General features: G+C 29.9%; 4 protein-coding genes across 6 annotated transcripts; 1 reads left to right on the forward strand and 3 right to left on the reverse strand.

Moving 5' to 3' along the window:
• On the reverse strand, positions 1-13,998 carry faf (ubiquitin carboxyl-terminal hydrolase-like faf). 3 transcript variants are annotated; one of them, XM_017898220.1, is made up of 30 exons: positions 13,936-13,998; positions 12,431-12,643; positions 11,921-12,185; positions 11,594-11,819; positions 11,374-11,505; positions 11,141-11,297; positions 10,740-11,063; positions 10,397-10,654; positions 10,221-10,319; positions 9,861-10,132; positions 9,557-9,758; positions 9,156-9,485; positions 8,742-9,076; positions 8,421-8,661; positions 8,209-8,346; positions 7,811-8,080; positions 5,961-7,720; positions 5,696-5,869; positions 5,487-5,628; positions 5,103-5,407; positions 4,760-5,010; positions 4,511-4,686; positions 4,221-4,417; positions 4,019-4,146; positions 3,680-3,846; positions 3,347-3,612; positions 3,018-3,253; positions 2,739-2,932; positions 2,324-2,589; positions 1-2,230 (listed from the first exon to the last, which is right to left on the reverse strand). In XM_017898220.1, exons 2-30 carry the CDS (start codon positions 12,494-12,496, stop codon positions 2,059-2,061), a joined length of 7,749 nt encoding a protein of 2,582 aa, XP_017753709.1. In that variant the 5' UTR covers positions 12,497-12,643; positions 13,936-13,998; the 3' UTR covers positions 1-2,058. The 3 variants fall into 3 exon arrangements, with proteins under 3 accessions (XP_017753709.1, XP_017753707.1, XP_017753708.1); XM_017898218.1 differs by having other exon boundaries at positions 2,739-2,941; XM_017898219.1 differs by lacking the exon at positions 13,936-13,998 and adding an exon at positions 13,574-13,780 and having other exon boundaries at positions 2,739-2,941.
• Positions 13,999-15,873: 1,875 nt separating this feature from the next.
• On the reverse strand, positions 15,874-21,907 carry eIF2A (eukaryotic translation initiation factor 2A). Its single transcript, XM_017898183.1, has 12 exons — positions 21,763-21,907; positions 21,021-21,284; positions 20,695-20,794; positions 20,231-20,406; positions 17,720-17,808; positions 17,504-17,654; positions 17,234-17,404; positions 16,935-17,109; positions 16,696-16,859; positions 16,509-16,610; positions 16,234-16,421; positions 15,874-16,154 (listed from the first exon to the last, which is right to left on the reverse strand). The coding sequence occupies exons 1-12, from the start codon at positions 21,788-21,790 to the stop codon at positions 16,029-16,031; spliced, it is 1,734 nt and encodes a 577-aa protein (XP_017753672.1). The 5' UTR covers positions 21,791-21,907; the 3' UTR covers positions 15,874-16,028.
• A 785-nt stretch (positions 21,908-22,692) lies between these two features.
• On the forward strand, positions 22,693-24,737 carry LOC108546226 (growth hormone-regulated TBC protein 1). Its single transcript, XM_017898192.1, has 7 exons — positions 22,693-22,805; positions 23,245-23,446; positions 23,512-23,742; positions 23,820-23,980; positions 24,064-24,172; positions 24,359-24,544; positions 24,630-24,737. The coding sequence occupies exons 1-7, from the start codon at positions 22,693-22,695 to the stop codon at positions 24,735-24,737; spliced, it is 1,110 nt and encodes a 369-aa protein (XP_017753681.1).
• Positions 24,738-25,094: 357 nt separating this feature from the next.
• LOC108546222 (mitochondrial import inner membrane translocase subunit TIM14) lies at positions 25,095-26,216 on the reverse strand. The gene is made up of 3 exons (XM_017898187.1): positions 26,120-26,216; positions 25,539-25,673; positions 25,095-25,471 (listed from the first exon to the last, which is right to left on the reverse strand). Exons 1-3 carry the CDS (start codon positions 26,120-26,122, stop codon positions 25,259-25,261), a joined length of 351 nt encoding a protein of 116 aa, XP_017753676.1. The 5' UTR covers positions 26,123-26,216; the 3' UTR covers positions 25,095-25,258.
• Positions 26,217-26,270: the final 54 nt, after the last annotated feature.

Here is a 26,270-nt window from a genome sequence, read left to right on the forward strand (position 1 = left end):
CTTAGCATACAGTCTGTGTACAAAAAACCAGGATTTACAATAGCGTACTAACCTCAATGTATAATAGGAATATAATAATTTTTATCACATATAAAAAGCAGTTGCATATGTACATATCTGAGTAAGATTAGGTACCATTATTATTATTATTTTAACCGATAGTAGCTATTATATAATTTGGTACACTGTTTAACGTGGATATTTGATAAATACGAACAGTAATCAATATGTCGTTATTTCCTGGTGTCTTGACATAGTCGTTGATTTTCTCATCGCACGAATTCCTATGTATACACACGGTTCGCTTATATCCTCATTACACGTGACTTTATTTTCACTTTTCTCCTCTTTAGTATTATTTATATAATATCTATATAACACATGTTATTTAATAAGTCAGAGCTATGGCCAGTTCATATGTTATGAATCGCAGTTACTATTATTCTCATGTTTCCTCGTTCATACGCGTATGCCCAATAAAATGTCGAACAGTATACGAGCAATACACCTAATATCTCTTCTTTCTTATCGATTCAAAATTAAGAATTGCTTTACAATACTGCGAAAAGACCACAACTCTTTTTCTCAACGATGGATCGTACCTTAGAACGATACAAATTAGTGTTATTATAATTGTTTCATACCCTTTTATGTCACTACCGTCACGCTTTCTTCAATTCCTTTTTTTATTTTTTTCTTGTTTTGTAAAAATTTGGACTTCGAACAAGGCTTATTTTCTTTTTCGCGGCACTGCAACTCCTCATATTAAACACAAACTGACCCTTTCATTCTGCCGCGTCTTTTATATCCATCGTTATTATTTAAATTAGAAATATCCCGTCATAGCTGTCGTTTCTTATTCGTATAATTTTTAAATGGTTAACTGTACTGCGTACTTGAATCTCGCACGTAATTCCATCAAATTATATCCCATAGTTTCTCATAAACAGCCAAAAACCATAACAGACAAAATACAAGCAATCAAATTTAAAGCAACAACTCGATTCTTAAACAACTACCTAAGAATACAAATGGAGTCGCACGATATCGAAGGCACAACTCTTTCTCAAATTTGGGTGAACTGAAAGAAAGCACAATGGGAGGCATCATTGGTGTATGTCTATATTCTCATACAGCACAAATGGCTGCATTGGAGAAGTGACTTTCCTTTCTTCATTTTTCGTTTCTTTTTTTTTCCTTTTTTTCTTTTTTTCTTTTTTTTGATGCTCGAGATTAAGTACAAGGAAATTTTCGTTTACTTTGTCTTGAAAGACTAAAATATTGAAGTATTGATACATACGTAATTTTTTTCTTGATTTGTAACTCTGCTCTTTTCAATCAAATTGGAAACTACTGTTTTTTTAGCCTTATCCCTCGGTCGTTACAAAGTTTCATTTTTTATCTTTTTATTAATAACAAATTTACATAGACATACGGAAAGTTACGTTCTTTTTTTATATCTTTGTTTTCTATTCGGCAGAGACGGGATTCCATAACACTATTTGCTATACATTTATACAATCTTATCATATTCCTACACTTGAATTCACATGCATTAATCGAGGCAAGTATAATTCTTGTCTAAATCGTTTCTTTGTTCTTCTTTCTATTAATCTCTCTTCGAAAGATTTCTTCCTATTAAAACGTCCTTTTCTCAAAATTTAAAAGCTGAAATGATTATATAGATGCAAAAAACGAAGAATGCACAAACGTTAAGAGTAGGAAAAAATCACGATGAGAATTCGTTGCCTCAATCAATACGTAGAAATTCTGTTCTTATTTAGTAATCGCCTGCTGTTTCTCACATCGTTCTTTTTTCTCAATAGTGCAGATAGCTATACCACATCGTATCATTCATAAAAGTAACTGCCCACAGTAAAACTGCCAGGATGCAAATGCAAGTTCGTGAATACCAGCAAAAGAGAACAAATCTGCGAGTTATATCTGTACAGGTGCCTCTATCGTTCGGCACCAAGCTGCTGGTGCAGTAATGTCTACATATTTTGAAACGGTTTCACCGAGGCAGCAACTTGGTAGAACGTCAATATGTAGCGTTCATTATGGATCCTGGCTGGTATTTTGTGATGACTCACAGTTCTGTGGACTATGTAACTGATGAGCTGGTGGCGTGAGTATGACTTGGGATTGGGACCAAATATGAACCGGAGATGGTCTTGGCTGAGATTGTTGTTCCTCTTGCATTTGTTGTATTACAGTGACGTCAGGATAACTGAAAAGAAGAAACAGCAATTCATACTTTAAATAAGAATTATATTTATAACAATAAATAAAATTAAATACAATTATTTTGATGAAGTCTTACCCTGTACATCCCCACACTAAACCACGTCTCGGTCGTAATACATCTCTGTTTTGTGGTTGATACTTCTCTGTTTCCTCTATGCAATCCTCGCTTACATCTTCTACTTCCTGCTCCTCATCCGGACATAGTTCGCATGCCCTTTCCAATGTCTTTTTTGCACTATTACTACGCTCCAAAACATAACTATTCGCAGAATCATTGGATTGAGCTGGTGGAGACCAATTGCTATAAGCATGAGTATATGGTGCCGCAGAAGCGTATGGTCTCTGGAAACAAAATTTATGTTGATTAGCACATTTAACTTTTTTTATAACGTTAGTATCAGTTGTTATTATTTATTGTTATTGTTGTTGTTGTTGTTATTATTATTATTATTATTATTATTATTATTATTATTATTATTATTATTCAATACTTTATCGAGTTCTTCGTGAAGCCATTCAGTAGCATGTATCCACTTTCCCTTCAATTCTGAACTGTGATGTAAGAGTTGGTGTGCAGGTCTACACTTGCTGAAAAGCTGCACCATGCATTTAATGCACTGATAACTTCTTTTTTGGTAATGATGTTTACTTCTTTGTATTATCTCGAATAATCCTTCTCTTTCATCTGGTACACCTAATAATAATTATATTTTACGAACTCAAATTTGAATATCTCTCAAATTAAAGATTTGCACCTGCAACATTTGTACCTTTGAGAGCATTATGAACACGATGTGTTTGCCATGAATCCTCCATAAGAAGTATGGCAAGTAATAGGTCGGTGTGATGTTTTATTTCATGCGCAAAAGAAAATCCAATCTGCCATAATAATTCACTGAGAACGCTTCGTGATACATGTGGATTTTCCCAACAACAATATTGTAGTAATTTTACTGTATCTTCAGTAACATTAACATCTGTATCTTCGATCAATTTTTTCATGTAACTACAAAACAAATATTTCAATTTATGCTAACATTTCATATTTCACCATACTTTACCTACTTATTCCTGAAATTTTATTCAGAGTAAGTCTTACCTGTTTCTAAGAAAGAGAATATCTGCTGCTTGTGGCTGAATGGGCATCAAATATTCATTTTGACATGCAGGATCACCATACGGATTTGGCAAAGGTGCTACTCCTGACTGTGCAAGGCTCGAGTGTGCTTTCGATGACACGTCGCAACAACGTATCAACATACTAACTACTTGATGTAATTTAGTTAATTCAGGATATTGATATTTTATCGTGGGGCCGGGTCCTTCATCAATCGCAACCAACATAAATGTAACTGGGACATTTAACTGCAATAAAAAATAATTATAAATGACACAATTTAAATCACTAAGTATATTTAAGTAACAAAATTACCTTAAGCAATTGGACTTTCTCAGCGACACCAAGTGATGCATATGTGTGAAACAAAGAGAAATAATGTGGTAAGTGACGCCCGTGATCTGAGATTTCACGATGAAGTAAAGAAAGAACTGCGTGTAATAAATGATCACTAAGCGTTGCTGTTGGATCCAAAAGTATGGCTGAAAATATGCAAAAGATTTGTCAACAGATGTTTCACTTCTATCAACAAATTATTTTACTTTTATTAATTCATATTTATTGTATATTTGTGGAAAAAATAAAGTTCCAAAACGCTTTTAATTAGAAAGCTATAAATCTGTAATAAATAATAAATGTAATTGAAAAACTTACTTGGTGCGTTTAAACTAGGAGGCACACATGGGCCATCCAGAAGGGAAATATGTGCAAGGAATACCAAAATTTTAAGGAAAGCTGTTCGAACTTCTGTACTGGGACAGCTCAAAAGATACTCGCAAAATCTAAAAACAGTTCATTTTTGTTAACTAGTGATGTTTTCTATACACGTACATGTATACACAAGAAAATGCGGTACCTATGTGGATGATTAAATAGGGCATTATGAGCAAACCAAGATCGCACTGATTTACTACTGCGTAAATGATGACACACAATATCATACCAATCCGTTGCGTTACCACGTAGAGTTTTCTTCGTATGAAAACCTGTATAAAACAGGAATCTCGATGCTAACTGTACAGATAACATTGCAAGTTCTTCCTGCTCCGGGCTCTACAATCATAATTTACAATCATAATTTACAATAAAAATTACAACAAATATTTGGAATACAAATTAAAAAAATTATTCATTAAACCAACTTACGAGTTTTTCATTCATATTCTGTCTATTGATGTTGTGGGGATTACAAGATACAAGTTTTTTAATAAATTGAAAATATTCTGCGCTAAACTGGTTACGATTATGCATGAACTTGATATTCTGTTTTCTGACGCTATATTCAATAGCTGGAGGCATTTTCATAACACCTAATTTCGTATCTAAAAGTTACAATATTTTTATAGTAAGTACAACTTTACAAAAAACATGAATTACATGATAAATAATACTTACACAATGATAATTCATTAACACTCTTCATTAGAGAATTTTCCTCTACATCTAATCTGGTATAAAATAACATATAGGCATTCCACCATCGTTTTTGTTTACGGTAACTCATTCTTTTAAGCATATGATCAAATATTTCTCCCAAGTAATCACCCCCAAAACACTGAGACTTCATTTCTTCTTCCTCCTCCATTTTACATTCCGTAACATCACCATCATCGAATTTATACCACTTAGCAACACCATCATTTTGCCTAATAAATAAATAATATAATAATAAAATCGAGGTATATTAATAACAGCATATAAGTATTAATGTTGCAAGCATACACAAATACTTCAGTACCTATGTAAAATATACGAATAATAATGACCACCGCTAGCCTGACCACTATGTACTACAATCCCAGTTAACTGATATTTAGTACAAGTTCCTTTCACTGCTTCTTCATAATCACAGTCTATCACTTCTCCCTCCAATTTAGCGAGTCCGGAAACAGTATAAGGTTCCATGTCCAAATCTCTTGGAAATTCAAAATAATCATTAAATTTTATTGCGCAAACCCTGTCATAATCATATTCAAATCTTTTTAACTGTATCGCTAAAACAGGTGGTAACTTCTTTACACATAATCGTTTTACCGTCACGACCTAAAAAATGTTTGTCATTTAAGTAAGTAATAAAAAGCATGAATTGTATAAATACTTTTCAAATGTTTTGAATATATACCTTTCTATTACATTTGTCGCAATGATAAGCGTCTGCACCTTCTAATAATTCTCCTTTTACGTACTGTTCAAGAGAATCTAGTAAATTACTGTGATTTCTGATATCCACACTTATCAAACTAAACGGCTCCTCCTTGGAATATCTGAAGATAATGTAATGCGGTATTACAGTTTACCGAAAAAAACAAAATTTAAGAATTAAAAAGGTACCTATGAGGGCAACCTTTGCAGATTTTCTGGTCACTGTATGAACCACCAAGAATCTTGCTCATTATCTGTTCATGTCCTAAGGCTTTCAATGCCTCATCTAAACTTTCCACCAAGCTCATAAAAAATTCTACTGCATCTTGTTGTTCTCTAAGATTTACAGGCTCACCTTGAAGTCTGAAAATATTAATAAGAATACCGATAAACATTTTCCTAACTACATCTTGTTAATTACGAATATAAAAATATTTTGAATGTGAATACTTACTTAAAGTGTTTCCAAAGTCCTCTGGGAATATAATATTGTAATTTACTATATGCTAAATGACCAAAAATTGCCTGAACTTGTTTTAAAATACCAATATTATATTCTTTTCGGGATTCATCTGCTCCGCATTTTTCTTCATTTGTATCATTATCGTTTGTTTCTATCGTTTGTTCTCCTTCAATTCTTTCTTCTCCAGAAAAATCTTCATTCAAATCTGTTGCTGCACCTTCCGCCGCCAAAAGTCCAACTCTTATACTTTCAACCATGTACAACTGTTGTAATACTGAATTCATATAACAAGTTGCACCCGCGTTTTTTAGACCTACAAAGCCTTTCAATGGCCTAAGACCAACTGGTGGTAGATAATCCCATTCTACTAGCGGTTCATCTCTCTCAGAGTAGAACATATCAGTGAGCATTGTGACTAGAAGTTTCATGTTAGGTACACAGCCAACACAAAGACCTACAAGTAAATCAAATGCCGCGCTAGTTGATTGAGGAGTTGTACATACTGGGCTCGCTTGCGAAGCAGTTAGCTCTCCAATGCTCCGAAGTTGCAACATAAGACACGATGCAGGAAATACAAAATCTTCGACCAATTCTTTAATCAAATTTGCGCCATGTTTTTCATCAGAGCCAAGTTCATATTTCTTACTCGGAGGCAAAAAAGCTAATAATTCTTTTGTAAGTCCAAGGTGACCTTCAAGAACAGCTTCATCAACTTGACTTTCTCCAGTTTCTTTAACATTATCTCGTACTTTTTTCAACCATGCTATTTCGATGTTCAATAATGTTTCAGCTGTTAAAAGAGGACATCCAGACATGTGTGCAAAATTTAACAGTCTACATAGAAGCTGAAAGTACTCATGACTCTGTTTTGCATGTTCCATAACTGTGGTGTTTAAAACAGTAAAAAGTAGCGTTATTGCTAAAAGTAGCGGTTGATGATCACTACTGTACCACGTTGATATGAGAAAAAACTGTTCAGCTGCAGCCACTCTAACTACTCTTGATGTACTCAAGAGCACAAGATCTATTAGAAACGTATGCCACATTTTGTCTCTTGATAATGATTCTAACGCTGTTGGATTTAACACCAAAGCGATTGTCAAAACTTCCAATGCTTCTTTACATACTAACACGTCATTATTGTCAGGATTATTTGACGTTTCCTTTTCATTTATTTCATGAAGTGTATGAAGCATCTCAGCAGATGCATTTATATTGTTTAAATTACCTGTGGATGCCGCCCATGCTAGCCTAATTATGGCACGAATAGTAGCTATATCTGGTAGCTCCCAGGAAAGAGCTTGCATAAAAAGCTGCCGACATTTATCAGATTCCGCTGCCCTACACAACATCCGAAGCGCTAAATGTTGCGCCAAATTCGTTGCTACACTTCTCAACATATATTCAGTATTTTGATTAGGTACACTTTGTAAGGCTTGTTTCAAAACCGCTACTCGACCTCGATTGTTGTGAACATGATTATCATGATTTTCCGCAATTCCAAATTGCGGTACTTCATCCATTACATAGGCCATCACATTACCCACTGTTGTTAATAGGAGTTTACATAATTTTAACACCGTTAAATACGCTGCTCGTTTCGTAGTTTCGTCTGCATTTGGTAAAAATTTATTTTTAGTTAACATTTCAAGAATAACACCAGCTTCGCCACTCTGTATGAAATTACACTGAAAGTCAAATGCTCTTTCTGACATTGGATCTAAAACTGGCATTAATAAACTATATAAAACCTGAAATATAAATAGTCCGATATGAATTATTTATAATAAAAATATGTAATAAATGTAATAAAAAACAAGCAAATGTTACAAAAACTTTACCTCTAAATTGTATAAAACTTGGCTAGAACTTGCAGTAAAAAATAAAGAATCTACTGTAGTATTTTGTTCATTACAAAGAGCATTATCTAAATTATCGTCGTCTTCACAGTGACCAAATAACGACTGTAATCGTGATACAGTTAAAGTATCTGGTGGCACCAGTTGTAAGAGGTTTCTTGCACCATCACGCAATTGCGCGTGTTGAAGACTACATCCAAGATCTGCCAACTGAAAGAAGAATGTAGCATATTGCGATCTTTGTGATATGACCTGCAAGAAAAAGAAGTATGAGAATCTTAAATTTTTTATTTATGAAACAAATATTTACGATTAATATTAAACTTATAACGAATTGTGTAACAGTTTCTTGTTTTATTTATCATTACAAATAGACATACCATGCCGGGTAAACTATTTTCTGCTTGTACATCTGTCCTGTCATATAGATGATGTGGAGAACTTGTAGAGCTATCTGAACTACTATCCGGCGAACTTGGCAAGTTACTATTTACTTGACTTAGTTTTGCAGACAATAACTATACGAAAAATATTTAACTTTTTAAGTAAATCCGCCATTGTTGTGTTTTAAAGAAAAATAAATAATGTATACCATTTTATCCCTCAATGGAGTTTGGGAGAGTAGTTTTCTGTCATCTATTGATTCCAAAGCTTCACCATTAAGGAATAAATCAAGTTTTACGTTTGATCCATTTGCTTTAATTCTGCGTAATATCTGTCGTCTTAATGATCCCAAAGTGTCGTTGCTATGTGTAAATATTTCTACATCATCTGCATTACGACCAGGATTTGGAAAACGAATAATAAGTGATAGATGCTTCCCACGAACTGCTCTGTAATCAAATAAAATGAAACTTTTTTTTTTACATTAGGAAGTTCATAATTTTTATATAATAACTACGAATATCAATACCTGTGTAATGGTAATATTTTCCTTTCTACTGGATATGCTGTATCACACTCATTTATATATTCCTGTAACACTTTCATAACACGACACATTTTCATAGCTTCTATTTTAATTTTATTCGACATTTGTTGCTCACGTTCTTCTTTTCCTTCAAGGTATACTTTACTTAACACAGATACAGTATCGTAATGTGCTTTTAATCTGTCCATACATTCTCCTATATACGTCACGTGAAATGCCAAAACCGATGATCGAAGTCGTGGTCCTAAGTTAGTATTTACTTCTTTTAATAATTCTATAGCACGATTTGCAATTTCTTCAGGACTGTTGGTCACAACCTGAATAAACAAAAGTACAGAACATGTGGTTATACAAAGTATTATTATCACAACAATCATTATATTAAATTTCACTTACACGCCACAAATAATCTGTACCAATTAGGTCAACATCATCCATAAGAAACATTCTTCTCTTCAATTTTAATTTTCCTTCTTTAGAATTGACAGCTTTGAAAAATCTTTCATAACATTTGATACCGCTTTCTGTAAGTAATGTTGGATCTAATTGTAATATATTATTTTGGAAAAAGCCTTTATTTATTGCTGGATCAATATCTGGTTCATCTCCCATTAATTTTGAAAACCACTTGAAACACGCTTCTCGATCGGACACAAATACTCCTTGCTCTGCTAAACATTGCCAAATTTGTTCAGCTTGATCTGCACACAACCACAGTTGACCATCCTACAAAAATACCAAAATTATAAAATTTTTAAATAAAACTCTATTACAAAATAAATAAATATAAACATTACCTTTAATAAGAAACGGAGAAAATTAAGCCTTTCCTGTACTTGCATAATATGATTATAGCGACCATCGTGCATATAAGTATTTGCGTCAATGTCTGGATTTTCTTTAACCAACTGTCGCATTTTATCCATATAGTTTGTTAAACTGTTTGTCACAAGAATTACTGCAGAATGTTCTGTTTGAAGACGTTCTATAACATCTTGTCTATGCAATAAAATATAATAGGAAACAATAAATAAGTAATAGTGATTATAAATTACTTTGCATTAATTGTTATCATCTGTGTCACAGTTTGAATAAATGTACCTGTAATGATGATTTCGTTGACCATGACATGCCATATTAGGGTTTGGTTCATAGAGACAACATATTTCCCGAATTTGTTTCAATGCAGGAAGAGCCCACTTATCACCACTCTTTAATTCTTCTACACATTTGTCTAGCCAAATTGTTTTTTGAGCATCCCTTTCTTGTGAACATGAATAATCAAGAATTTTTATGTGAGCATTTAATGCTTGATCCATTATTTCAGTAGGTACCTCGTCCGAATGAGCCAAATTCCAAAAAAGAGTTAATACCTAATATTAACAAAAAATAGAATTCAATTTAAGTTTATATCATTAATATATGATAGTTTATATTCACAATAATACCAAGTTTTAGTACCTTATGTGCCATTACTCCATCTTTATCATCTTCTGCTAATCTTCGAATTAATTCTAACAATTTTTCTCCTTGTTTTTTATTAGCAGTTTTCCAACTCATCTAGAATAAAAAGGATTTTAATTAAGATATAATAAACAGTGAAATCAAAATTATTATAATTTTACAATAGTGAATACCTGAAAACATTCGAATAAGTGATCAAGTTGTTCGGGACTAAAATCCCAAGCAAGTTTGGCTAACAAATCATGAACATTTTTCACAATTGCTTCATGCTTTTCAGCTTGTGCTGCCCAAACAGCATCTAAATCTTCTAAAGTTAATGCTCGTTCTTTTATAATAAAGCGTAAAATCTTTTCCAACTTTTCAACATATTGAGGCTGATGTAACGAATCACTTAAAACGATTTCTAATACTCCATTTTCCTTTATCCATTTCTATATAAACAAATAACATTATATACCGATATTTAACAGTAAAGCACATAATATGCAAATATAGACACATTTTAATTAAACTTACAGCCATGCATTCTGCGGTAAGCCATTCTTCGTCTTCAACAATCGCATTTCGATGTTGGTAAAAACTAACTGTGGCAATCACTTTATTTACTTCATTTAAAGCATTCATTTTTCCATTAAATGAAGATATTTGTAAGAGTCTCAATATCATCTTCAGTCTCAGAATTCCTAAATTTTTAATCATCTCCTCTTGGTGTGGTACTCGTGATACCAAACATTTGGCGGCTTTGATTATGGTTGATATTGAATCATTTTTTGCTTCATTTTTTGCTTCTTTCTTTAATTCTTCATCAGTTAAATTATTTAAAATTGCAGGCACCATTTGCTACAAAGATAAAAATATATTACAAATATAAATTCAAATATAATTACATTGTTTAATACTTTACAAAGGATGCTTACCACAATAGGCATAAGATACTTAATTATTGTATGAACAGTAAGTAGTTCGTAACATAAACCAAAAGGTCTGATCAAAGCATAAATAACTGGTACTGTTAAATTTCGGCCACTCTGAAATCTAGAGAGCAAAATTTCAAAGCCGTTAAGACTTCCAAACCTGTAAAAGAGAGAATTAAATATTCCATGCATAAAATAGAAAATTGTGAAAAAAATTATTAGCATAATATATAAACCTATTTATGAGATCCACTAGCCAACCACGAGGACTTCTTGAATCAGGCGGTCGCGCGTAAAGATGTTCGTCCGGAATATCACTGCCTGGAGGAACAGATTCTGAAACCTTTGCAGCATTAAACGTATGAAATCTAAAACAAAATTAAAAAAATTAATATGATATAATTCATATACTTAAGAAAAATATCTTTTGATAGACAGAGAAAAAATATAACTTACTTATTACTAGGATTAAAAACCATTGCCAGCAAGTCAAGAAGAGGAAACCAGTCCTCATCTAGTTTCAGAATACATAGATCCACCAATCTCATACAGTTTGCATTGATACAATTTTGAATGTTCATTTTCCAACTACTTACTGCATCATCAGTCAATATTTTGGTAAAAGAAATAGTGAGTCCTTCTCGAAAAAAACGCTGACACGCTTCACTTTGTACATCAATTCCTAAGTAAAATTACATTTATTGTTATCTCTAAATACACAAATTTATATTCAAAATTAATATCACTTAATTAAAAATTTCAAAATTGCTTATTATATATAACCTTTTTTACAAAGATCGATACTGGCTTGTAACAGACACTCTAACTCTTGTTCAGGAAGAACTGGTACAACCCATCGTGGACTAGATATTTTTTCATGAAGCATATTGAGTTTTGCAACAGGGAAATCAGGCTCACCATGGAGCTGATTACTATCTTCTATTGAAGTTAAGGTATCATTGGTGCATTCTGTTTGTACCACATTCTCTGTGAGTTGAAGTCCTGACAATGTGTCTGCTAATTGTTGCGGACCCGGTAAACTGTGCATCTATTATATACTTAATATTAACCCAACAGCATAGTATAATCAAAGTATAATAATGACAAATTAATATAAACTTCAATAAACATACACTAAATTAGGATTATTAAATTATGACATTTCTATATAAAACATGACAATAAATTTCAATAAACAAAACTTATTTTACATGTATCTTAAACATAACTCAAATATAGTTTTATTAAATAATTAATATCTCATTAGCTGATATATATGTATAATTTATATACCTGTGTACTTTGCTGGCTGTCAGGAGGGTCTATGCCTACTCCTTGGCCTCTTGTGGCAATCGTCATTTTGTATGCTCTTTGCTATATTCCAATTGTCTCAATACCTCTTGGTCCAATAATCGTACCACCAATAACAACCATCCAACTCATTCACTGACATTAAATATAATTATACCCTAAAGGCCTTGTTTGAATAAACTATACCTACATTATCTGAAATAAAATTATAAAAATTTTATAACACCAACTTTGCAACTGATGCAAGCAAAATTAGTTATTTTAAAGTATAATCTTTTAAGTAAGTATAATACTAAAAAAATAATTAAAAAACTAACACTAGAGCAATGGATATTACCGAACCTTGTAAACTCCTTACATTAATAGAAGTTTTACAATAGCTTTATATTCATCAAATATTCATTCCTTCATTATCCTATTCATTATTAACATACCTATTTTTATTGATAACTTAATGCTATACAAATACTGGTTTTGCAACAAATGAGAACGATCAAAAATTATAAAAATCGAAAACATTTGAAACCTTCAAAAAATGAGGCAATTGAAAAATTAGAATGGACGAAAAATCTGTAAGACAAGAACTGTGTAATTCGAGATCGTCTTGAGGGACACCGGTACCGTCAATGTTTCACAGTCGAGTAACAGAGAAGAAATTTAATGAAGACTGTAGAAAAAATATAGATAACGAACAACGTTTCATACATTTTATAAATCGCATGACAGCATGATCTTGTTAAGGTTTCAGCCAACAAATTCCAATTATTCATTATAAACGATAATAATCACTCGATTGCACGAAACCAATAACGAAACTAACAATTATGTCCAAGGGTCTGTATTCCTTTGGAATTTCGCAATTCATGAAAGGTACGATGTCATGTCGCGAATTATTTCTCTATCTCTTTCTTTCTCCTCTCGATCTCTTTCTCTCGCCACCTCTTTTTATTTCTCGGGTGTATCGTCAAACGTACCGAACTGTCAACCGTCAAAAATTAGAATCAGAAAATAATTAACCCGGTCTACTTTTTGTTGATGAAAAAGCATCATCGATCAAAGAATTTTGCAAACGATCGTCACTAAATTAGCTTGGAGTTACGCGAAATACGTATACGGCGTGCTTACAAAGAAGTAATGTCGAGCGGCGACGGAAAAGATATCTCGATTTTTCATATACGCACACTTCTCCCAAGAGCGTCAGATTTCTTTTGATAGTTAGAGATAAGTGAAAAGATCCCACGTAACCGGTACCTATGCAATTTCAACAATTCTCGGTGTCCAGGGAGCAACTATTTTCGCCCCGTTCACTCAACCGGGCCACCTCCGGACAAAATGGCGGCCATCCTAACGATTAGCATTGCCGTATTAAAGAAAATCTCTTAAATTTTCTTTACAAGAAAATGCCGATTTTTTAAAAACGTATAGTGACACACAGAAACTTGCTATTATCACCAATTATTGTATTAAACCTTTATCGGAAAACGCACCTTTACATAGTAAATGGTGGTAGAAATTTGTTGCACTTTTTGACGTGACGTTGTAGAACTCACTGACGAATCTGTAAACACGACTATCTTACGGCGCTACTGTCGTCCTCGAGTTAAAACGACCACTGACACTACATTCACGGTGCTTCTCATGCATTTCCTTACTCATTCAATTTCCATCATTTCTTTTAACTCTTTTTTATTCGTTCGTTTTTTAATCAAAGCATTCTTCCGTCAAATATTTTTACTATAAATACTTTTCCCTTTGTAATTAATTTTTTGTTAGAAAATTTTAATAAGACATATTCATATAAACGAGTTTTTCAACCACCTATTGTCCTATACTAACTTCCCTTATTTCAACCATTTTTCGCAATATTTAAAAAATTTAGATACTTCGAAATTAAAAATACTTTTTTAAAAATATCACGTTACCTTAAATATTAATATAAATAAGGTGCATGTATTAGAAACTTGAACAAATTGATAAATTTGAATAAAATTTTTTGTCGAGAATTACACGCAAATATATTGCAATATAGGAAAAATACAATTTCATAAAAACATATTGCATATCGTTGACATTTTTGTTTTTAATAATTTATTTTTCATAAATTTCACGTAAGTGTACAAAACATTGGCGAATGCGATTTTTTTTTATGTAATTCATTTTATAATGTACCCATCACTCATAATTAGTCCATAATTTATATGTATATAATTGAATTTACATGTCAGAAGTAATGATATACAATTTTTATAATTATAATTTTACGAATTTTGTGAAAATTCGTGGTAGTTACTCCTTGTACTATAAGTTTTCCGATTGCGTTTAACTTCATGAATTATTATAACAAAAGAAATAGAAACTAGGTAGAAAATATACTTTTTCGTTTTGATTTGTACAATCTACATTGTACAAAATCTATCGCTCAAATAAACCTAAAAATCTCAGTATTAGTAAATATTAAATTAAAAGGAATAATACAATTATTCTTGTTACAGAACACAGACTGTTGTTGAAGTTTATACAACAATCTGAAAATAAGCAAGGGTAACTTTTAACATTATTGGAGAACAATACTTTAAGAAATTAACTAATTCAAAAAGCTAAATTTTCTTTATTACTTAAAAATGTTCCTCTAGTCGTGGAATATAGTTGGTAATTTTTCGGCAGTACTTTAATCTGACCAGTCTTATAATCCTTGGTAACAAGAAAAATATAAAATTTGAATCTTAAACGTAATGTAAAGCACAAAACAAAAATGTATATAAGAACGAAATGTTCTTAGAAAATACTAGTGCAATACTCGTGAAATGAATGTAATAACTCTGAAATCACAAAATGATATGTCTATTTCTAACCTTCACTAAATTGTCATAAAGAGATTGATAAAATACAAACAGAATAATGCATAATAATTTATAAACATAAAAATTGAAATGACAGCACCTGTCTCCAGGAACAAATTTTATGTGCATTCGATTTTATAATCACACTATTTTTCCATCTCACATTTTCCATCACATTTTGCATTTTATACGGGGTAAATCGCATAAGCTGTTATGAGCCAACATTTCGAAGTATTGAAATACAAGATAACGCGATTCACCCTGTATTTCTTAGTTATCAAATACAATACCAGGAAGGGTACTTAAGTTTCTTATAATAAAACGTTCTTATACAGGACTATATAATAAGGAAGCTTGGTCATTACTGGACTGTCGTAACATGCTTCAATGCTATTAGATAGAATGAAGAATTCGTTAAGAAAAAAAAGTTTTCATTTCGAACTATTAACGAAAAGTTATAGCGATGGACCATTTTAATCCCATTATCATCGCTCAAAAAAAAAAAGAGAATTTATATTTCAAATTTTAATAACCTCAATGACGTGGAAATCTATTAAATCCACTTTCAAAATTTAGTTTGTTCCCACTACCTCTTCAAAGAATGAAAATTTTATGTACAGCCAAACGTAACTTCTGTACGTGTGATATCGTATGTGAGAGACCGAGATCATTTTCCGTCTTTAAAAGAAATATTTGGACTTTCTTTAAAAATCGAACATATCTTGAGCATGAAATGTTCATCATAAAGCAAGCTCTTCGAGTTGTTTTATTAAATCTGCTTCTTTCTTAATTTTGTCTAATTGATTGATCTCTAATTGCTTCCCAGCTACTAACAGTTCCTTTAATTTTGAAATCTGCTCTAATTTCTGTAAGAAATAAAACATACTAAAATTAAAATAACTCAATTTTATTTTTTAGTGATATATTGATAGTAGAGATTCTTACACTTTTAATTTTTTTAATTTTCTTACTCCTCTCCAAATCATCACATTCAGGAACATTTGTAGTTAAATTCTGAATTTCCGCATTTGTAGCAACTTGTCCATTTGTACTTGGATTATTTGATTGAGAAGATACAGATGCCTCTGATTCCTTTGTACCTTTTTTTGTTTTTTTCTTTGCTTTTGTTGTAGCTGTAATAAATACCAAATATATATTAAATAAGGTATTTGTTTTGAATCTATTATACATACAATTTCACACTTTCAAATTTATCTTACATTTTGATGTTTTTTTCTTATCTTTAAACATTTCATCTTCACGTAACTTAAAAGTAATAGCTTCTCCTCTTGCAGAAGGTGGTCGATATATTTGTTTTGATGCTGTAATTACAAAACAGATTAAATATTAATAAACAACGTTTTAATATAATAGTTTGTTTTAATGAACATTTCAAAAAACCTTTACCTTGTGGTTGACTAGGAGCAATACCTTCAACAGCTTTATAACTAATTGATTTTTCTGGAAATGTTTCTGGTGGAAAAGTTTGCCATAAGACTTCCCAAAGTTCTTCTTGTTCATTCCACGGTCGTTCATATAATAAAGTTCCAGTGTAATGCCAAATCTTAAATCTATGTAGCAAATATTTATTAAATATGGATTAACATCTATTTATCAATAACAAATAAATATAAAATATTATTTACCCATTGCCTATACGGAGCCTAGGTGCTGTAGTTGCAGTCATAAAATGTTCTCCATCAGGTGACCACTGAAGAAGCGTAGTATCGGGAGCTTCAGTTTTAGCAATTAATTTTCTGTTACCAACATCCCATAATTCGATACCACCACGGAGATTGCCAAATCCAGTCAAAATTAGAAGTACAAAGTGGTTAAGAAAATATAGTTGTTTATAAGTAAAGAAACATTTTAACTAAATAGGCAAATTATAGTTTAAAATAATTTCAGCACAATATGAATAGTAATTTAAGTAATTAAAGGATATTATTCCCTTGAGGATTGTAATAAATGCTATTTCGATGCAGAGAACCAAATTCAAATATTGGTTCACATTTAAGATTAAATAATGTGGCTTTAGCTGGCATAAAATCATATACAACACAGAATTCATTATTTTTGGGGGACCATTGAACAGCATGTATAGGACCTTTTGTACCTAATTAAAAAAATGAAGTAAAATAAAATATTATATTTTGAAGACAAATAATAGTGTTATTTCATAAATAGTAACAATAGTCAATTAATTACAACTTACTGAGTGCAACCATAGCAGTTTCTCCTTTTGTACTAAGATAGTGCAACATCTGTTTCCCATAGTATGAAGCACCTGTTTTATCAACTTCTGTACTTGTCATTAATAAAATATTTGTTCCAAGATTATTCCAGTAAATGTTTACTCTATCCGCCTAAAAATAAAAATTCTTTATTTTTATATATTTAAATTTATATACATTTCCGAATAATATAATACCTGGAAGAAACTTTTATTTGCTAAGGCTTGCATAGATTCAAACTTTGGATATTGGAATATTCTACTAAATGAAGGCTGATCCGATTTTCCTACAATGTAATAATACTGATTAAAGAAATTGATTAATTACATACTGTCTAAATTATGACACTATGATACTTTGCATATAATTCTACAATAATTTAATAATTTGGTATTTAATGTGGAGAGTATTTATTCATCTTATGAAGATATTAATTTTATTGTAAATTGCGAACTTCATTTATGATTCCCTAAAACTTTATGTAAGTACTTACATATAAAAATGAACATGCAATAATCAGGAAAATTTTCCATTACTGTTGATCCTGATTAAATATTCATATTTGTATATTTCACAAAATACCATTATGTATTAACATTCTGTTGTACTTCTTTAAAATATTAAAGTATTCTACAGATATAATTATCTTATAATCTTCATTCCATTTGTGTATTACATGCTTGCCACACATATTTGCTTCATAATGAGAGAAACTGAAATAAAAAAGTATTTCATAAAATATGCCAATTTTTATATGATTTATGCTTGAACTATATTACTAATAAGCATTTTACATATTTAAAATAACAAAATAGAATTACTAATTATCATTTTTGAATTATATTCCTTATTATATTCAATTCTTTGTGATTTTTCTTAGTTTTTATGAAGTACTGATGTTTATTATATTCACTCCATTAAATAACAAGTATGAAAATGATATACTCTCCACATATAAGTACCTTAATGGTGTCTTCTAGTATCTAGGGTAAAAAAATCATCTTTTTTTCTTTTTTTTTTTCTTTAAGTACATGTTTTTAAAAATAATTTCTGTAAATATTAGGTTCGAATTCTTACAAATAACAGAATTATAACTGTTTCAATGAGGTGGCGAGCCGCGAAATTTATTATCGCAAATAGATTTCGAGTTGCTTCTACGCATCGCTTGTCTTGTATTCAAGAAGCTTGTAGCACTAGAGCAGAAGATAGAATAACTGAACTTCTCCTATGCTACACAGCAAATATATCCACGAGTGCAGCCCCTCAAGCGTTTCGTTTTCCTCCAATAAGCACCACAATGTGAGGCAACTGCCCCAATTCTGGGTATGTTTGCCATACTATAAGTCGCACAAGAAAGCCTTTGTTTCAGCTGAAAGGAAAGAGGTTTGCAGGTTTTCCTTTTCAATAAAAGGACATCTCACCTGTCGAAAACTCGACGACATTTCAGTACGCATTCAGTTTTGGTAGAAATTTTACAAATTGGCGAGAGGTGTGAATTGAAACTGTGAGAAATGTAGAAATGTCTTCGAAAATAGACAGTAAAGTTTAATTTCGTGGTAACCATCGGCGAGCATACCGAGTAAATATTACGTAAAAGAGCTGATAATAGCGTTATGATTTCTAATGATATAGTGTACTGCATCATTAATTTTATTGCTCTAATTACTTTAACATTGGTCAAGAGTTGGGCATCATATGTATTACTCCTGTCTTCAACATGTATAAATGTGGCTTATATTATTGTTCAATTTCAGCAGCAGCTGAAGAAGAAAAAGGAAAAAACAGAAAGGCAGAAAATGATCCACTATATTTTACATTTTCCAGAGATGGATCCTAGAAGAAATGAGGATTTAGCTCCTTATTTGGTGTTTTCACACTCATTGGAAAATACCCCAAAAAAGTACTTAATGCAAATATAAAGAGTAAGTTGTGCCAAGCATACAGTGTATGAAAGCACAAGAAAGATGTCACAGAGGAAGAGTATAAAGAATGGTACCAGACACATCCAAGTAAGTGCACAATAAACCATATAGATAGTGCTGATAAAATGGAGATTGATGCTATCACCAAAATGTTTATCCGATCGGGTGAATTACATGGTGTCAAATATTTAACATACATAGGAGACAGAGATAGCAAAACGTATAAAGACATCTTAAAAATTTCACTGTTGTGAAAAAAGAATGCATCAGTCATGTCAAAAAAAGAATGGACAGTGAATTGTGGAATGCTAAAAAAACAAATACAGGTATTGTAGGAAAAGGATCCAGAAAACCAATGGTCAAAGTTGTTTGTGATCTCACAACCTACTATAACTTAGAGATTCATAGATATTCAAATTCTGTAGATGAGATGAGAGATGTTGTCTGGGCTACTTATTATCATAAAAGCTCCACAGGCAAAAATTCTCAATACATGTAATCCTCACTGGGATTAAATAGCTGGTACAAGAAAGGTAGATGCAAAGAATGAACTTGAAATATTCAAGCATTAACCACTTCTTAGCAATAATGGTTTGGAAGTGAACAAACCTATATATGAAAATTTATCTTTCAGAAACTTATTAGAAAGATGTTTAGGAGCAGAAAACCAAAATAATAATAAATTTTTAAAATATTGAAAAAATCAAGCTAGATACTAGAAGACGCCCTTAATACATGTATACTTGTCTAATTTAAAATTAAGTATATACAACAAAATTTAATTACCAGGCATATAACAGAGAATATAGTATGGTGCATTACTTGGTGATATACTAAATCTAGCAACTTTGGCTACATTTATTCTGTACATAATTTTATTAAAATTAACATCCTCATATAGAATGACATCTGCACCAACTAACATCCCACAGACCTTTTCATCATTTGTCCATTGAGGTTCCCTGGATAAATATGATACAAATGTAACTATGTAATAAATAAGATTTACCTATTGTTTGTGCTTACTCTTAAGAAGTGGACAAATTTTTAATAACAATACATATTATGCAGAATTTTTGTAAATATCCTACATAAATAATATCTTCATGACACTAAATATTTATAAAAATTATATTTTTTTGATTGTATAAGTGACAGAATGTTACAAAGAAAAAGAAATAAATAATTTACAATAATTGAGAATTAATATTAAATTAAATTTTAGTTGAAAATAAAACATAATACATTACCACTCTGATTGCTTTTTTTGTATAAAACTCTTCACTACTTCTCCAGTTTCTGATTTCCATATGTGAAGATTTGGTGTTGCTTGAAGATTTGACATTGTTGCTGTAATATATTAATTAATAATATAAGTAATGTTTTTACAGTTAAAAATGTATATATAATATAAACAAAATAGAAACTAAGATATTAGAACTAAGATATTACTAAGATAATAGAAAAAAGATTCATTTAATCTACTATAAAAAAATAAGATACTTTAATAACCACAAGATATAAATGAGACATAATAAAACAGTTAAAAGTATATAATGTAAAATTGATATTATACCAATTAATGGTTCCCAAGTCATAAAATATGTGCTTCTAGGGGAGAATTGAATTGCAGAAATTTTGGGCCTTTTGATTTCTGTAATAATTTTCCATGTTGAACAATGTAAAATCTTGGTAGTTACTCCATTGACCCATGCAAAATAAGTTCCTTCCGGACTAAAAGCCATTGCTTTACATGTTTTACTATCATCTTTAGGGAATGATTTTACTGATTCATAGGATGGTGGGCCTTGTCCTAAGCTGATTCCAATAGAACCTCTCACTAAAGAAAATCAGTTACATGATTTTTAAATTTCTTCTATGTTATTAAATTCCATTATATTTAAATATATCCATATATTTACTTTAATATTAATAAATGAAAAGAATTTAATTTACATATAGTTCTAAATATAAAATTATTAAGATATTTGATCTATGAAATAAATTCAAATATGCACGAGTTACTTATAGAATTACATAAAATTTTCGAATGCAAGTATTACATATAAATGTATTTAATAGTAAATACATTCTCACAATGAGATATTACATGATGCATTTTTTTAATTCCAAATGTGTTCCAGTAATAAAATGCCACATGACGCATTTTTGTGCAATCAGTCGCGGTGTAATATGAAACTTATATTATGGACAGACATACATTCTATGTATGCCGATATTACGTATAAAAAAAATTCCAATAAAAATTTTATTTAAAAATAAAAAAGTATCAATAAAAACAACACAAAAATCCTTACCAGCGACACAAGGAACAGTTAACGCCATTTTACCTCCGTTACCATGTGGTACCGTAATATCGAGTATCGACCACTCTTGCCAGACTGAGGAATTTGTCCCTTGAAAAGGATTTCTTGCACATGCGTCGCCAACATCGTATGCAAGAAACACGTGCGCTCAGTACCGTAGAAACTGGGGTATATTCATAAATATTTTTGTATTATTTATCTAAATTTAAAGAAAAATATTTATATTTATGTAATACGTCAACTATATTATATTATACAATTATACTATAGATAAATAAATTAATATATTTATTATTTAATATATTAGAAATAAATAAAATATCATATAATAAATTAACACAAGACAAAAATTAATTAATTTTTTTTCAGTTTGTATGAATATAAATTTCTATGTAATTACGCTTGTGAAAACTTTGACCTAGTGACTCTAATATCGACTAGTCTTCTCGATTATCAATGATAACTGTTCAGAAAATCGACGTTTTGTCTTTTTCAGAATATTTTAAATAGACAATTATGGTACATTATATAATATACAAATTACTGGTTAAATTTCATCTATGACAATCAAACAGTATTTATAAGGTACTACTTAAATTTCTACCATGTGTTATATAAAATATATATTTAACTGTTTAGATAAGATATGCATACATATTCATTTTTCTAAGTAATGATAAAAGATATGAAAAATAGGAGATCTGAGACAGAACAGAGTTTTGAAGTTTTTAAAAATCAAATATTTAATATTTTAGCTGTATTCATAAATTAATTTAAAATTTATTTATTACGTGTCACAAAAAATTGCAATTAAATATAAAATACTGATTTAGTAAAAAAAAATTAAATTCAATAATAAATAAGAAAAATAAAAGATATTCGCTAATAGAATATAATCATTAAAGCGAACATATTTCAATTATGTTATTGCACAATAAATTTAAAATTGAAAAGAACTTGCTGAATATCCTATATACGGCAGAAATTATATGTCAGCATCGTTTTGCGTGGGGTATGGCAAGTTCATGTTTTAGGTAAGTATTATATATTTTATATTATTTCTTAATAATGTTATAGTTTTTTATTCTGCATATATTTATATATTTTTATTTGTATACATCTATAAATTCTAAATGACATAATTAATATAATAGATAAAAGTATTTTTTATTTTTGTTTTGACTTATGAGGTTATGTTTTTATGAGCATGATTTAATTTAATAATATGAAAAGAACGATTAACAATAAATTATTAAATGTATTTCTTAACTATAATTATATAAAATTTTTTACTTTTATTTTTTATAAACAAATAGACTATTACTGTTCATTCATTTTTATATAATACATTTATATATTTATTATTTATTTTATATTATTTATAAATTTACTTTCTACTATTCATAATTTATAAACTTACGCAATTTTTTAAATGTATCAATAATTTATATATTTTTGTAATATGTTTATTAGCAATGTGGATGAATATGGTTTTGAAAGACCTCATGATTTTGATTATGAAACCTATGAAGATTTTATGTCAGAATACCTCAAAGTACTTGCTAAAAGAGCGAAGAAGTGGTCTGAAATTATTGGAGAGGGAAAATCATTACAACGTAATATTACAATAAAAAGATATGTCCGTAAAGGAATACCAGGAGAACATAGAGGATTAGTAAGTGTGAAATTCATATTAATTCATTTTATAGATGTACAAAAGAAAACATTTAATTCTCAAAGGTATGGCTTTCTGTCAGTGGAGGAGAAGAATTGAAAAATGCAGATCTTGATCTGTATCAGAAACTATTACAACCACCACATAATAAACAAGTTGCAGATGTCATCAAAACTGATCTGCCAAGAACTTTTCCTGATAATATATTTTTTAATAATACAGAAAATCAACAGTATCAATTATATAATATTCTATTAGCATTTGCTCATCAGAATAAAACAGTAGGATATTGTCAAGTATGTTAAAATTAATATAATAACATATTCAACAAATTTTTAATATAATTTTCTCAAGTACTATTTGATTTCTTTAGGGCTTGAATTATATAGCAGGTTTATTATTGCTTGTTACAAAAAGTGAAGAAACAGCATTTTGGTTATTAAAAGTCTTAATAGAAAAAATTTTACCTGAGTATTATACCCCGACAATGGATGGTCTACTTACAGATATTGATGTGCTTGCAGAATTAGTCAAGTAAATTCTTCACATTTTTATAAAAAAAAAACAAACAAACATACAAATCATGTATATTCAGAATATTTTTCTTACTATTTCAGAATAAAAATGCCAGATATTTATCAACATGTAACGAATATAGGCTTACCTTGGGCAGTTATTACAACGAAATGGTTTGTGTGCTTGTTTGCAGAAGTCTTGCCAATTGAGGTAAAGTTAATTGTTTAAGTTCTATAAAGATGAAATTTATAAAATTGATGTTTTGATGTCTTTTAACATTATTATATGTGGTGTGTACACAGTTGATTCATTCATTAGTTTAACGTTTTGAATTAATACGTGTTTGGATTGCCATAAACTATAGAAGTATTGAATAAAATATTTACAACTTGGCAGACTACGCTGCGTATATGGGATTGCCTTTTTTATGAAGGCAGTAAAATTATATTTCGTGTTGCATTAACTCTGATAAAAAGGAATAAATGCAACTTGCTTGCTTGTCAAGATTTTACAACATTAGCAGAATGCTTTAAAGAAATAACAAAAGACAGTATTGTTTTAAAATGTCATGACTTTATGCAGGTAAATATAATGTACTTTTGGTCTTTGTTATATTATATTGAAAACAAATAACTGCTATAAAATATTTCATTTTTTGTCTTGTTAGAGTATATTTAAAGTACCTGGATCACTGCCTGGTAGCACAATTATTAAACTAAGAACAAAAATATCACGACAACGTATGGAACAAAAAGAGAATAAATTAGGACGATAGTACTAATAATGAGATTTTACCTACTGAAAGATTCTAGTCAATATATTATTTTATTGTAATTCTTAAAAAACGAATATACTGTATAAGATTATTATAATGTTACATTTACAGTATTCCTGTAAATATAAATCTAGTATCAAAAGTAAAGAATAACATACCAATAATCTATTACATCACTTTATATTAATTTATAAAATTCTTTATACATTTATTATTTATAAACTTAAGCAAGTATAAAACAAAAGTCTAATTTTATTATGTACACAATAAACTTGTAATATATTTATTCTGTTAAGATCATATGTTATATATCTTTATCAAGTATAATTTTTGGTACACTTTAAAATAAGACAGAGGTTAATATATAAACAATTTTATTATAAATTAAATAAAATATAGGATCATTATGTTGTTAAATATGTACATAAATGATTTACTTATTGAAGTTAGATTTACAGTCTAGATGTAATAAATTTTGTGTACATTATTTACATCTACATATTTAGCTGTCTATATACAAATTATTTTTCTAGTAAATCTTTTGCTTCATTAATCTTTGCTGCAATATATGGAGATCCACCTCGATCTGGGTGATTTACAGACATAATTTTTTTAAACTGCTGTTTTACTTTTACTTTACTTGCAGTTGGAGATACATCCAATATTAAACTAGCTTCACGTCGAGTCATTTTAGGTTCAAAACCTCCTTTATAATATCTATTCTTGGCTAACATCTATAATAATAGGTTTTATTACATTCATTGTAACACCTTTATAAACTTAATATTTAAAACAGCTTACCTGTGAATTTAATTTTGGTGCATTTTTATAAGCTTCTGCCATTTTTTGAGTTAAGTGTGGCATTTTTTTAATCATATAACGTCCACTAAAACCCATTACAGCCAGGCCTAAGCCTAGTGCAATAAGTGTGGTACCCTGTAAACATTAGAGGTAAATACAAAACGCATACTTAAAAATTCTCTTTTATGACTAAAAATATTATAGTTAAGCTAAAAAATTATTTATTAAAGAATTTGTAAATAATTTAAATGTGTTTTTTCAAATAATTACACATATTCTCAATCTCACGTGAATTGAAAATATTAGGTAATATAATTAAAATATTTTCTTTCTTCTTTTCTCCTTTTCATAAATAACGATGTATGTGCAGTCATAATTTTTTTCACTGCTGATGAAATGTGGTGAAACACACGTGCACATATATATATATATATACACATTTCTAACATTTTATGTAAATAACAACTCACAAAATAATTTTAATTTAATAAAAACAAGCAAATATTAGCAATATATTATTATAAATCTCGATGCGATAATAACAAATTATTTTATAATCACTAATTTTAATTTATTCTTACCATTCTCCTAGAATTATCAAAACAATCCACTACTCAATTCTAGGATCACTTGACATTAACTAAAATAATTTTCTTTCGTCATTGAAGAAGTAGTATATAAGATAATCAGTTATAGTAACTACAAACAATTGAGCAATAACAGTGCTGCATT

Source organism: Eufriesea mexicana, unplaced genomic scaffold (assembly GCF_001483705.2).
Source record: "Eufriesea mexicana isolate 0111107269 unplaced genomic scaffold, ASM148370v2 scaffold588, whole genome shotgun sequence".
NCBI lineage: Eukaryota > Metazoa > Arthropoda > Insecta > Hymenoptera > Apidae > Eufriesea > Eufriesea mexicana.